Source organism: Panthera uncia, chromosome F2 (genome assembly GCF_023721935.1).
Source record: "Panthera uncia isolate 11264 chromosome F2, Puncia_PCG_1.0, whole genome shotgun sequence".
Taxonomy (NCBI): Eukaryota; Metazoa; Chordata; class Mammalia; order Carnivora; family Felidae; genus Panthera; species Panthera uncia.
Genome location: NC_064812.1, coordinates 15,883,233 through 15,898,719, shown reverse-complemented (window position 1 = coordinate 15,898,719; position 15,487 = coordinate 15,883,233). Strand labels below are relative to the sequence as shown.

Here is a 15,487-nt window from a genome sequence, read left to right as displayed (position 1 = left end):
TTACCATTTTTATTTTTTTATTATTTTTTTAAATTTTTTTTTTAACGTTTATTTATTTTTGAGACAGAGAGAGACAGAGCATGAATGGGGGAGGGTCAGAGAGAGGGAGACACAGAATCTGAAACAGGCTCCAGGCTCTGAGCCGTCAGCACAGAGCCCAATGCGGGGCTCGAACCCCCGGATAGTGAGATCGTGACCTGAGCCGAAGTCGGAGGCTTAGCCGACTGAGCCACCCAGGTGCCCCTAATATTACCATTTTTAACATTAATGTTGGAAATGGAGAAGTGGAACGTGTAAGGGGTGATATAATTATAAATTAATGTCACAAATCCCAGGAATATAAAATTTCTGCCTTGGCCCAGAAGCAAAGAAACTTTGTGTTTAACAGTAGCTTTGGCCCCAAACTCCAGTACAGAAATCTAATAGACAGGGTCAGGTCACTTATGAAGCTGCCTTTTCTGAGATTATAGGGCTAAGTAGACTACCACTAGACCCAAATCCAAATCTCAAAACTGACCACTCTAATACATGAAGAAAGGAAGAAATAGAGCCAAAGACTGGGCAAAAGAGAGTATCTTTATCACAGTAGTTAATATCACCTTAGTCTAATTTATAATTTCCAGGCTTCCTCAAGCTCAAGAGGAAGCCCAGGCCACGTGTTGCTCAGAAGAGAGAATGTAAAGAGAGAAAGAGGAAAAGCTGGCCTTTTCTAAGTAGACATCCTCACTTTGTTTCATCATTCCTGCCACATGAAATAAAGGGAGCGAAAACTGGCCAAACCCTGTAATGCTCTGGCCATTCCCACATATGCTCCAGCCATTATGCCTTTTGAAAGTTCCTCTCTCCGGAAAACATGCCCAGTCAGTATCCTCACATTTGAGGTGTATCGTTTATCTTTGGGCTTAGTGGGAGAAGGGTGGGTGAAATAATGATGGGGATTCTGGCTATTAATCCTGCCTCGCCTTGGAAATGTCTATAAAAGACATATAAATACCTCAGTAAATGAAAATTAAACTCTGCTTACATTGTGGTCATCTTAGAAAACTTTTTTGCATGTATCAATCTCTTGAAAGGATTTTAAACACAAATTCCAGGTCCCTAATTCTGAAATGCAACCCAGGCATTCATATTTGATGTACACCAAAGATTTAGCACTACTCATTTAGAAAAAATAAATTTAAAACGTTAGTTTGAAAACACACCCAATAAATATCCCATTTCTTAATTCTTCTCAATTAAAGAATGGAGAAGAGAAAGAGAGCAAGGTCAGTACACACATGCACAAATGAATGAATAAATGGACCTACCCAAGTCCAGCTAAATCTGACACAAGATTTCCCAAAGCAGCAGCTAAAAAATTGAGAAGTGGATAAGTGAATTGTCATCTGGAAATCAGAAAAATCCTTATAATACATCACTGTCTCATCAATAAAGCACTGATCTGGAAGAGTTATCACAGCTTCTGAAACCACAACAACTATATCCAAAGTAACTCACTGGATAGCTCTGAGTCAAGATTTCAAAATAGAACACAAGTCTTTCGAGATTACGGTGCTGTACTTCCATCAAGTAGTGGGTTTTTTTCTGTTGTGGCAGCCGGTTTCCATTCTGGTGTCAATACCCATACAATATTTTGTAGTTTTATCTTTCCTTATATTTAAGGAAATTTGGATATTTGGAAGTTAGAGTAAAAGTTTTATGCATAGGTCTGAAATTCAAGAAAATCATATAGAGAAGAAATGTCTCTTTTATTAACTCATCTACTTCATACTTTTCTACATAATAAACACACCACTGAACCATTCCCAAATTTCACCATCATAAAAAATAGAGCAGTAACTGAGGGAAAGAAGGTAATAGAACCAAATTAGATTTTTAAACTTGTATTTCCTTCTTTGATTTTTCTACCCTTAAAAATAAATAACAGTAGAAATAAGGGTAAAAAGGTTTTAGGATAACACTGAATTAAGAGAAAAACTTACTGGGGCACCTGGGTGGCTCAACTGGTTAGGTGGGAGACTTGATTTCAGCTCAGGTCATGATCTCAGAGTTCGTGAGATCGAGACCCACATCAGGCTCTGTGTTCACAGCTTGGAGCCTGCTTTGGATCCTCTGTCTCCTTCTCTGCCCCTCCCCCACTTGTGCTCACTCGCTCTTTCAAAAATTAAAAAACATTTTTCAAAAAACTTTTAAAAAAGAGAAAAACTTATTTTAACATAGGCAGTACAGCACTATTACCCATTAGCTAACATAAAGTACCTAAAATTTCTCAGGAAAAGTGCAACATATACAAAATTAAGAATTAGAAGAATAGGATTAAGGAGATAAACTAATAGACATCTCAATGAGTAAACTTATTCAGATTAAGTATCTTCTAAAACTAACCTACTGAAATGTTTTATAAGTATACAGACAATGGAATAATAACATTAATATTATTAAATACCTGCCATAGTTGAAATTCCCAAAATAATTCCAATAGACATCTCAATATGGGTGCCCTGAAAAATGATTACGAAGAAATTAATCTTAAACATTAATGAAGTGGCTACAAAAAATAGCAAAGTAATAATAAAAAGTTAAAATAGTTAAACATGTTATTGCAACAAAGTTATATACATAAAATATGCAAAAATATTCACATATAATATAGTAATGCACTTAACTATTAAATATATGCATTCACACAAAAATAACATCGATATCATTTTATTCATTAAAATTAGGCTTTCATAGAAATAAACAATAGCAACAAATACAATTATAATGTAAAGAGCAATATAATCCATAATTAAAGATCTAGAATTTATATTTTCCAACCACAAAGAAAGATGCTTTAAACCTCTTGGAATACAGGGACATCTGGGTGGCACAGTTGGTTTAACATCCAACTCTTGATTTCAGCTCAGGTCATGATCTCACGGTTTTTGAGTTCAAGTCCCACATTGAGCTCTGCGCTGACAGCATGAAGCCTGCTTGGAATTCTCTCTCTCACTCTCTCTCTGCCCCTCCCCCAGTGTGCGCTCGCGCACGCGCTCTCTCTCTCTCTCAAAATATAAATAAACAAACAAACAAACCTACCTCTTGGAACACAAAGAAGACCAACTCACCTAATTTTAAATTCTGAATGATACATCTATATAGATATCATTGTTATTTAGTCTATCAAAAACAGAGTAAAAAACTAGTTTCTAGGAACCAAGAGATCACAGACTTCAAAAATTACCTTTATAACCACTTTGTTCTGTAACCATTCAGTAGTGAGACTATATATGGTTCATTTATAAGCAACAACAGCTTCTTGTACAATAGATAGAGCTGCAGCAAAACAAAAGGCTCTAGCTCTACTGCATTTGCACTGAATTTATTCAGAGTTTCAGACGTACCACGTCCATCCCATTCTGAAGACAAGAAGGACTCATATTTTTACTTCCATTTTAAATAGAAGAAACTGAAATGAAAAAGATTAAACTATTCTAATGGATTATTACATAGAATAAAGAAGAAATCCTATGGTCTATTGTGCTAATTCCATTCTAATACTTGGGCAATGCTGCCATAAGTAGACTTAGGTTTCCTCCTGAATACTGATGCTTGAAAATTTCTAAATAATTTTTTTAATGTTTACTTATATTTTAGAAAGAGAGAGAGAGAGAGAGAGAGACCACAAGCAGTGGAGGGGGAGAGGGAGAGGGAGACACAGAATCCGAAGTAGGCTCCAGGTTCCAAGCTGTGGCACAGAGTCCCGACTCGGGGCTCAAACTCATGAGCTGAACTCAAAACAGAAGGGGTGAAAGAAAGAACTTACTGCAACAATCATAATTGCATTATCCAAAAAGCCAAACCCTATGAAAGGTATCGCATTGTGGATGAATACTGAAAAACACCAAAAAGAGAAAATATACGTTAAGATTTCTATAACTTAAAATGATAAAAACAGACCATATGACTAAAGTCTCCTAAATAGATCTGATAACCTTTGAAATTTGCTTTTCATTCCCCATAGCCAAAAGATTCTGCTCCTGCAGTAAGTTCAACTACTTCGTAGAAGCTATACTAGGGAAAAACACCAAAATTAAAAACGCTGTTACATGTAAAAATAATTGTGTTAGACTTCTGGGTTGTTTTCTTACTAGCTACAAAGTACATACAGTTAATGGCAGAACAAATAAGTAAATATATGTTACGAGTACCATGTTTTACCTGTTTAATTGCTATTAATATCAATCTACTTCTTATATTGTAAAGACTGATATCATAAAATTAAGCTCCATATTAGAAATAATAAAAAATACCCTGAATCAAATTTCATGGAAACTCTATGGTCGCTTTTACTCACTAAACAGTTTTTTGGACAAATATGATAAAAATGTTATTACCTCATCTATATTAACCATCTATATCCAGTCTTTTCCCCCCCTCACATCATCCGTATCCCTGAAAGCTTTCACAAACTATAAACAAACTATTTGATTTAAATCAAAATGTAATTTGATCTCTTCCTAACAAAAGCATACCTTACCTTATCTATCTAACATATAATCTGAAAGACCTGACATAATAGACATGTAACTAGGAAGAACTAATACCTATATATTTTTTATACATTCAGCCTCATTTTTTTTTTCATATTTGCATCTTCAGCATGTTGCAGAATGCCTAGTGCATAGCAGATACTCAATGAACATTAGTTAATTAAGTTGAGGACCACTAACCTGGAAAGGAAGAGAATTCCATATTAAGAGAATTGAAGGCAAACTGTGAAATAGATTAAAAGCTGGAATAGTTAAAAGATTTTATTCTAATTCATCTATAAAATTGCCAAGATATAGTCAACATCAATTCAACTAAGGACTTTTTTAGATAAACATCAAAACTGTGAATTTTATACCACATCCAAAAAATAGTCCCTTAAAACAATTGGTGGTATGTGTTCAGTGACTTTAGAGTGTTTTTCTTCTTTTAATGTAGTTAAGTCCACAGAAAGTATAATTAAAATATAATTCAGAAGTTATGAAAGTTTGATATTGCTACAGTCAGTTCTGCACCAACCCAGGGAAGGCTAATAATAAGCAGTGAACAGAACAAAACAAAAAATGCCTCTACCCAAAACAACTATCGAATACTAACATCACAAGAAAAGGGTGTATATACATCCCAGATCATTTCAGATTTCTTTTTGCTATCAAGTAAGAAAGTTCAAGATAAAAAGCAGCATTTTTTAATTACAAGGAATATTATTTTAAAAGTTATTAAAGATGATAAAAATCAAAGTGTATTAATGAAATGGGATTCTTCAATTAAAGAGTCTAACCTTAGCTCTTTGACTTTTTGCCTAAGTCTAGTTACTTAACTACTAGACATCCAAACTTCCGTAATAAGCAACTCTGAAATATAAAATATATCATGTTTTTATGCTTAGACCTAAAAAATGTGTCCTATATATTAAAATTTACTTTCAACACAAAGGAAAAAATACAATTTTCATGTTGTTAAGTAAACATGTACTGGCCACTCCACTGGGCATGAGATACAAAGATAAATAAGATTTGGTTACCAGCCTTCAAAAAGTTTGGGTATGGTAACACACCATACAAACAGCTCATTTCAATATGACAAAAAAAACCTGATAACAGTATTATACGGTGCTTGGATACAAATTGCATGAACCTAGGCTAGGAGAATCACAAAAAATTACCTGGGGGAAAAAAGTCTTAAAGAATTTTTAAATGTTTTGGTATTTGGGAAAAGTTACTTATTTCTAACATAAATTGTATTCTACCTCTGAGAGAAAAAGAACTGGCTATTAATATTTAAAAGTTATGTAAGTTTACTCTCCAGTATGTAATGATCTCCTATAATTTGCGATTTCTTCAACTTCCTTTGGAAAATACTATTCTATAACAGCAAATCACATCTGATATTTAGCTTTCACTTACAATCTACTCAAATTTACTGCACCATTAAAACATTCTCTTCTTTCATTGTCTCTATAATAAGATCCCAAACTGTTTTACATTATGTCAGTGTTAGCCTTGACTATTTAATTTCTATCATAACAGTAAAGAAAGCACACCAGCACCATTTATGAGCTTCTTCTTCGTGGCAGTGTTAAACGAACTTAACTTTCTTCATCATTACAAACAGCACGCCGTAAGTATTTTCTCCACCAGAGAACAGTTCTACCCAGCCCTGAGCTCAGACTTGCAAGTTCTGAAATTACCCAACTTAAATCCAAACTAAAGTAAACATATCCTTTTTACTGGGAATTAAGGAAACCTTACCATAAGTATAATTTTATTTCTACATGGTAACTACAGTTTAACAATGTTAGATACTGTTACAAATGTCGAAATTCCTTAACATTGTAATATGTCTTAAACCAAGTTTATAAACTTTTTGTTTCAGCATGATAAATAAGATAATCTACTCTCTCTTGAAAAATTAAATTTACTGACTCTTCTATACTATCAGTGAATGATACAGTTATTTCAAGTCTAAAAGACAGATGCGCAAATATTTAACAATTATAGAACCATTACCATATCTCAGCTGTCCTGGTGTGGGTGGTGGTGCTTCCAATTTTTCTAAAGGGGAAAAAAAGGGTTTAGGTCAAGAATTAGTTACCATAGCATGAGTTCTTTTTTATTACAGTGAAGAAAATACCAGCAGATTTACAAAGTGGGAGAATATCAAAGTTTATTCATACATTTTTGTAGGATAACAGACCAAAGTTATCCATACAGAAAATAATACTTGGTATGGATTACATCACAAGGCTAGAAAACAAAACTGAACTTTAGTGACAAGTCTACCATGGACCCTATGGCCTTGGGTAATCATTAGCTTTTCATTTTTCTTTTTTTTTTTAAATCTTTACATCTATATAATGGGCCTGATTACATTAGTTACAGTAAAAACAAAACAAAACAAAAAAACCCACCAAAAACACAAAAAACAAAAACCTTTGAAATACAGTTACCCTTCTTTAAGATGGCAATGATAGATGTCTTAAGAAATATATACACAAACATTGATAGCAGAAAAAAGAATATTCAAATAGACCTAGATATCCTTTAAAAAACAGAAAATAATATTTTTAAAGCAATGTATTTCAACAATGACTTCACTGGATTGTGTTCTGTTCCTTAATCTCCCTTGATAATATAACGAAATATTTTGAGTTTTGGAACCTATACTATTGGATAATATAGAATATTCTACACAATAAAAAGTAGAGTGCTAGTCAAAATCACAAGTAACAATAAACTATTTATAATATATATCATAATAAACACACCAAATTTTCCCAAAGTAATATCTGTAACTGCCATCATTAAATCTAAAAATTAACAATTATTATAAAGAAGCAACATACCTAATCTCATAACAATAACCATCTCACCATTTGTGTAAGTACAAGAGTGAGCTCTGGTAAAATGGCAGAGAACTGTACTTTATCCTCCTCCTCCTCCAGTCCAAAAAAATTAACACCCACACCATGGATCACACTGCTCTAAAGGTTTAGTACAACCAGACTGTCCAAGGAAACACATTACAAACTGGATATATATTTTCTAAAATTTTTATTTATACTCTGTGACAACATAAGAAGTGAAGAATTTAGCTTTAGAAAAAGTAAAAAGCAAATGTATCTCCATTGATAAACTATGTAAAAAAGTATCGTCCATATTTGTGAATGGTATTTTACTAAAAGTGCATACAGTACCAAAATGGTTTTACAATAAGTATGCTAAAAGCTTGAGTTTAATCAATGATCATATTATTCAGACAGTTCTAAGAATGCAAGTTTAAGTTTTGTTTTCCCCTTTTTAGAAGAGTTATGAAATGAAGATATACTGATCTTTGCAGAATTTCCCATCTGATTAAAGTATATTCGCTGTCTGTTGACTAACACCATTACCTCAAGATCTATTTTGAAAGCATGCAAATGGTTTTCCAAATTTTAACAAGGAACATAGGTTACTACGTACTCCAGAGTCTTCTGCTGAAGTAAACATGCAAAAGTGGTTACATACCAGAACTATTTGCTAGATGCATTACTCTCATCATCACTACAGTTCTGACACTGTGAGGAGAAGTCCTTGTCAGTTGACTGGAACATCTTGAAATACCTAAAAATTCAACAAGCAGGACTTTCCCAATAGAATGAGAGTATACAGAGTCCTTGCTTTTACTTCTTCAAATTCCCTACATCTTCATATTGAGCAAAATATTTAAAATATTTTACAACTCCTAAGAAGACAGGGTAAGAGGTAGGCAAATGTATGATGTGCAGCAAAGAGCAAACAATCAAATAATATACTCAATATTCCTCATCTCTCTTTCCTATTACACATACGGATTAAAAAATTAAAACTAATGAAAAAATAACTTTTTTAAAGACTGAGAAAGAGAAAAATACAAAGTAAAGGAGATAGAGCAGGAAGGAAAACCACTGGCACAGAGATTAAGGTAAAATCAAAGCAGAGACTTTGCCTCCTGCTTCACAAAGAACCTAATAAGCAGCAAGAGGAAACATGAAAGGAACATTTCCTAGAAAGTGGAAATTTTATTGGAAAGTATCTGTCAAAAATGTTTTAAGCCATAAGTTGATCATTTTGAGGACTTTCATGCTGTTTATTACCTTATTATGTTAACTAAATCAAAACTATATATATCAGAAGTGAAAAACATTAGAGGTTCAATGCACAACAGAACTCAATCTTGGAAGTAAGCCCACGCAATCTTATACAGGTTTAAACTGTACTGGCTGTGGGGCGCCTGGGTGGCTCAGTCGGTTAAGCACCCACCTCTTCATCTCCACTCAGGTCATGATCTCACGGTTCCTGGGATCCAGCCCCACATTGGGTTCTGTGCTGACAGTGCGAAGCCTGCTTGGGATTCTCTCCCTCTCCTTCTCTCTCTACCCCCCTCCCACCCTCTGTCTCTTGAAACAAACTTAAAAAAAAAACACACCAAAAAACTGTAGTTGCTGCTAACATAACCTCCCTCAAAACAGTCACAATAAACCTCAGAAGCTTTTTATTTCCCTACATATGTATCTTAACCTTAAGAATTATCTTTTTTTTATTAAAAAAATTTTTTTTAATGTTTTTTATTTTTGAGAGAGACAGAGACAGAATGCGAGTGAGTTAGGGGCAGAGAGAGGGAGACACAGAAGCAGAAGCAGGCTCCAGGCTCTGAGCTGTCAGCACAGAGCCCAACGCGGGGCTCGAACTCACGAACTGTGAGATCATGACCTGAGCCGAAGCCGGACGCTCAACTGACTTAAGCCACCCAGACACCCCAAGAATTTTCTTTTTGAGGGCACCTGAGTGGCTCGGTCAGTTAAGCAACTGACTCTTGATTTTGGCTCAGGTCGTGATCTCATGGTTTGTGAGATTGAGCTGGTTTGTGAGATTGAGCCCCACTGTGGGCTCCGTGCTGAGAGCAGCACAGAGCCTGCTTGGGATTCTCTCTCTCCCTCTCTCTCTGTCCCGCCCCCTGCTCGCACTCTCTCTCATTCTCTCTCTCAAAATAAATAAATAAACTTGAGAATTTTCTTTTGACATATAGTAAACTATTGACACTTACATTGGAAATATATTCTAATCTAATGTTTCATTAAGAAGACTTTGGAGTTAGAAAAACCTAGTTCTTTCAGTTTGGGTGTATGTGTGTGTGTGAATATATGTGTGTGTGTAATATACACCATTACTTTTTTCTTTTTCTAAATATCTTGAAATAATAAGATAATCATTAACACTAGACTGTATTTTACCATATCATATTTTCCAATGATTTTAACTTAAAAAATTCTGGTTCTACTTCCACTACTGGCTTCCTAACCTCCTGTGAGACCAATTTTCCTGCATAGAATATCTATAAACTATAAATAAATATGTAATAAATATATAACTACCTAAAAGCACTAGAAAATGTCCAAAAACAGGTTGATTCTGGAAAGGAATCAACACTTAGAAAAAGGAATGGAACTAAGTGAATTAGCTGCTTATTGTAGCTTTTGGCCTAAGGGCAGACCTCACCCACAATATTGGGGCAACCAAAACTCCAACAAAACATCTTCAGTCTTTCTGGCCTGCAGAAGCAGTGGCCAGGGTGCAAGGTAGCCAAAGCCACTAGAAAGTGAAAGAGGAGTCCTGGAAATGATAGAGACAGAAAGGAGGAGGAGCCCTAAATTCTGTATATACAGTCAGTTCAAATATATGGCTGACCTGTGAACCACACATGTGTGGTAAAAACCGAAACAAATCTCAGCTAAGGGTAAAATAACTGAAGATTTGAGCTGTACACCAAGATACAGTTTGTAGTATGAGCCTAACCATCAACTGCCTGCTAAAACAAGTAAAGAAAAATCAGTATCTTTTAGAAGAATAAAGCACAATCCAGAGTCTCTACAACATGATAATTGCAGCAGTGACTAAGATATAATCTAAAATGCTTCACAAACAAAGAAACAGGACAAAATGACTCATCTTCAGGAGAAAAAAACAATAGACGAAGATAAATTCTGAAGTGACTCAAATGTTAGAAGTAGCAGACAAGGTCTAATAAAGTAGCAATTAAAATTATATTCAAAAACATAAATGAAAACATAGTCAAATAGAAACTATAAAAAGAACCAAACTCATATGAAAATTATCTGAAATCTTAAAATTAATTGGATAGGCTTAAAAGCAGAATGAAGAGCGAACATGATAGACCAATAAAAATTATTCATCTGAAGAACAGAAAATAAAAGGATTGAGAAATAACAAATCAGTCTCAGAGACTTGTGGCTAAATATCAAAAAGTCAAAACATGTATAACTGGAGTTCCAGAAAGCAAGAAGAAAAAAAAACAAAAAAAAAATGTTTGAACAAATAATGTCTAATAATTTCCCAAATTTGGTGCAAGACAAAAATTTCAAGAGTCATGAAAGTTCAGTGAACCCCTAGTAGAATAAACATGAAGAAAATCAATGATAAAAAAGAATCTTACATAGTCACAAAAAAATGACACGTTCACTAAAGGAAAACAATGATTTACATGATTCAAGAAGGGGGAAAAAAAAGCTATCGGCCATTATTCTGTATCCAGAAAGATTATCCTTCAAGAATGAAGGCAAATGTATTTCAGAAAAACTAAAACTGAGAATATGTTGCCAGCCAACCTGCAATATAGGAAATGTGAAAGCGAGTTCTTCAGACTGAAGGGAAACGCCAGTTGGGCAGTAGGATCTTTAGGAAAGGATGAAGAGTATCAGAAATGGTTATATAAAAAACCACTTGTTCCCTGGTAATTTAATTTAGGTAGACCTGACTACCTATAGAAAAAATTGTAACTCTGCCTTATGGAGTTTATAACATACGTAGATGTAATACATATGACATCAAAGCATAAAGGATGAAAGAGGTTACAAATGGACCAATCGGGTAATTTGGTTGTAATATTTCTACAATGTCTATTAAGTAGTACAATATTAGCTCTAAGTAGTCTATGAAAAACTAAGAATGAATATTTGTTTTTTTAAAAAATATTTATTTATTTTTGAGAGAAAGTGAGGGAGGGGCAGAGAGACAGGGAGACAGAGAATTGAAGCAGGGTCAATTCCAAGCTGTCAGCATAGAGCCCAACGCGGGGCTTGAACCCACGAACCATGAGATCATGACCTGAACCAAAGTTGGACACTTAACCAGCTGAGCCACCCAGTGCCCCAAGAATGCATATTTGTAATGCCTAGAGCAATCACACATACAGACAAAATGCAATGAGAATACGGTTAAAAAGCTAGTAAATAATTTGAAAGGAATTTTTAAGAATTAAGTAAAAAAAAATGCAGGAAATGAGAACAGAGGGACAAAAAGCAAATAGTAAAATAGCAAACCTATATCCTACCACATCAGTAATTTACATTCAATGTTAATGGACTAAACTAAACGCGTCAATGAAAAGGCAGAGTTTGTCAAAATGGATAAAAAAGCAAGACCCGACTATAAGATATCCACAAGAATTACACTTTAATAGGTTGAAAGTAAATGGATGGTAAAAGATATACTTACTATACAAACACTAAGCTTATAAAGGCTGGCGTGGCTATTTTAATATCGCATGAAGTAGACCTAAAGAATATGACCAGAACCAGGGACATTTCAAAATGATAAAAGAGTTAATTCATCAAAAGGCAAAATAATAATTTGATTATGCCTAATAACATAGCTTCAAAATGCATGATGCGAAATCTGACAGAATTAAAGGGCAAAATAAACAATTCCACAGTCATACTTAGAGAGATAGAAACCTCTTTCTCAGCAACTGACAGAAAACTAGGCAAAAATATCAGTAAGATACAGATTATTTGAACAACACTACCAATCATCCTGATCCAATTAATATTTAAACAACACCCAACAACTATAGAATACATATATTCTTCTAAAGTGGAGATGGTTCTTTCACCAAGAGAGACCATAAGCTGATCCACAAAACAGATGTTAATAAATTTATGATTAAAATCATAAAGAATACATTCTCTGACCAAAATGGAATCAACAATAAGGTATCCAGAAAAAAAGTTTGGGAAATTAAATAACATTTTCTAAATACATGGGCCTGGGGTGCCTGGGTGGCTCAGTCAGTTAAGCCTCTGCCTTTAGCTCAGGTCATAATCTCACATTTGTGAGTTCAAACCCCACACTGGGCTCTCTGCTGTCAACACAGAGCCTGCTTCAGATCCTCTGTCTCCCTCTGCCCTTCCCCTGCTCACTCACTCTCTCTCTCTCTTTCTCAAAACAAATAAACATTTTAACATAATTAAATACATGGGCCAAAGAAGAAATCAAAAGGGAAATTAGACTGAATATCAGTGAAAATACAACATATCAAAATTTATGGGATGTAGCTATATGAATGCTTAAAGGAAAGCTTATAGTTTGAAATACTTACATTAAGAAGAAAGGTCTAAGATAAATGGCTTACAGTTTTATCTTAAGAAGCTATGAAAAAAAGACCAAGAGCGAGTTAAATCAAAAGTAAACAAAAAGGATATAACAAAAGAAAAGAGCTGAAATCAATAAATAGAAAATAAAGGAAATAGACAAAGACAAAAGTTGGTTCTTTGAAATGATCAACAAAATTAATTAGCCCCTAGGTACACTGATCAAGAAAGAGAAAACACAAAATACTAATATCAGAAATGAAAGAAGGGACATCACTACAGATCCTAAAGAAATTAAAGAGAGTATTACCAGTAACTTTATGCCAACAAATTCAACAACTTTGATAAAATGGGCAAATTGTTTGAAAAATACGATTTACCAAAACTGACATAAAATGAAACAAAAATCTGAATAGTTCTATCTATTAATAAGATTGAATTTGTCACCAAAGACTTTTCCATAACATATACACACAAAAATCCTCCAGGCTCAGATGGTTTCATTGGTGAATTTTGTCAAATGCTTAAACACACACACACACACACACACACACACACACACACACACAATCTTATATAAACTCACAAATTATTTCAAAAAACAGAAGATATGAAAATACTTCCCAATTTGTTTTATGAGGTCAGAATAATCCTAAAAATAAAACCTAACCAAGAAATCGCAAAAAAGAAAAATCTGCACACCAATATTCCTCATGAACACAGACACCAAAATCCTTAACTGAATGATGACTCTTCTGCTTTCTTTAAGTGTGTTTATTCATAATAGTGGCAAAAAAATAGCATTCATATTCCCTTGCATTTTTCCCTTTTTTTAGATATTTCTCATTATTGGAAGAAGTTGCTCTTACTAGAGTTCCATGTTTAGAAATACATAGGTTAGGGGGTGCCTGGGTGGCTCAGTCAGTTAAGCATCTGACTCTTGATTTCGGCTCAGGTCATGATTTCATGGTTTGTGGGTTCGAGCCCTGCATCAGGCTCTGCGCTGACAGCATGGAGCCTGCTTGTGATTCTCTCTATCCCTCTCTCTCTGCCCCTCCCCTTCTCTCTCTCTCTCTCAAAAGATAAACTAAAAATAAAATTAAAATAAAAAAAAGAAATACATAGGTTAGGAAAATTATCTGCAAGCATTTATGAGGTAATATTTATATATATGATTTTTTTCCTTTGGATGGTGCATTTAAAAGTCTGCCTGAGGAAGGGTAAATAAGAAAAGACAGTTGTTGCAGACAGCTAGTTTTTACTGTATCAAATCAAATGAAAATTATTTGAAATGGAACTCTCTCTTCCTCCAACATGTCCTTGAGAATTTAAATATATTAAAGTATTATAAAACATAGACAAATCTTTCCCTAATATAAAAATATCTGAGATACTAATTACAAATCTTGAGAATATAAGAAAAACACTTGGTATGTTTAAATATAGGATTTTTTTTAACACTTTCAACATTTTGTTTTGCTTCAGCAACCCAGCAAGACTAGAGAAAATGATTTAAAATGTAAAGCAATTTTACTTTTTTTCTAAATGCAATGAAACTCTAACTTTTTAGATTGTATAAAGCATGAGGTATTCAGTTAGTTTTCTAATTAACTGAAGCAAACAGAGACCTGTCGTAGCTTATAAAAATGCCATTATTGCCTGTGTAATATTAACATTTTTTAAAAAGGAATTATTTCTTTGATGTATTAGAATACTATAGTGCATCACAATCATTTTAATGCTCAATTAATAGCTCTTTAGGAAGTATAAAAGTGAGGGCACTATCATATAAAAAAGAAATGAGAAGAGAGTCAAAAGAAAACACAAATTAAGAATTTTTTTCTCCTATTTCAGGAATAATAATGTATTTAATCCAGCTGTGTTTTATATTTTCCTACATAAATATAAGTATAAATAAGTTTGGTACTGTATTTACTTAAAGAAAGAGGAATGTTAGATTAGGAAGAGAGCAGCAGAGGGAGGAATGAGAAACAGAACATGGTAAGAAAAACAGATGAGCAACAAATGCAGAGATTTTTTTTTTTTAAACGGAGAGGGAGGGAGGGAGAGAGATTATTTTAAAGGGAGCCTCAGAAAAGGCGACACAAGAAAGAGACTCCCTAGATCTGGGCAAATGAATTGCTGGAACATGGATTTTTTTCAGTCTCTCTACTGTGATGCTTTGTTGATCAGTCATCCAGCAGTCTAAACTTGGTATCTTTGGATCAGACTCCATTGTGCACACAGAGAACTAATACACAGCACAATGCTGAGCACTATGGGAAAAACAGATGAATAAAAAGCATCTCAACTGTGCCAGAGGTTCTCAGGTTTTGCTGTAGGACGCCCATCTAAATGTTTCCGTATCCTAGGTCACATTCTAAAAGCTTATTTTATTTTTTAAAGTGTATTTATTTATTTTGAGAGAGAAAGAGTGCACAGGAGGGGCAGAGAGAAAGAGAATCCCAAGCAGGCTCTGCACTGTTAGCACAGAGCCCGACGCAGGTCTTGAATTCACGAACCCTGAGATCATGACCTGAGCCGACA

The 15,487-nt window shown here is 34.2% G+C and overlaps 1 protein-coding gene across 2 annotated transcripts in view; it reads right to left on the bottom strand.

Annotated features, from left to right (window-relative positions):
• Window positions 1–15,487, bottom strand: part of TMEM65 (transmembrane protein 65) — a 65,953-nt gene that overhangs the window by 23,454 nt on the left and 27,012 nt on the right. For both annotated transcript variants that reach the window (XM_049633504.1, XM_049633503.1), the window contains exons 2-5: window positions 6,543–6,587; window positions 3,809–3,876; window positions 2,447–2,501; window positions 1,308–1,350 (exon numbers count right to left, since the gene is read on the bottom strand). In XM_049633504.1, coding sequence (XP_049489461.1) covers window positions 1,308–1,350; window positions 2,447–2,501; window positions 3,809–3,876; window positions 6,543–6,587 — 211 coding nt within the window. The remainder of the gene's footprint in view (window positions 1–1,307; window positions 1,351–2,446; window positions 2,502–3,808; window positions 3,877–6,542; window positions 6,588–15,487) is intronic.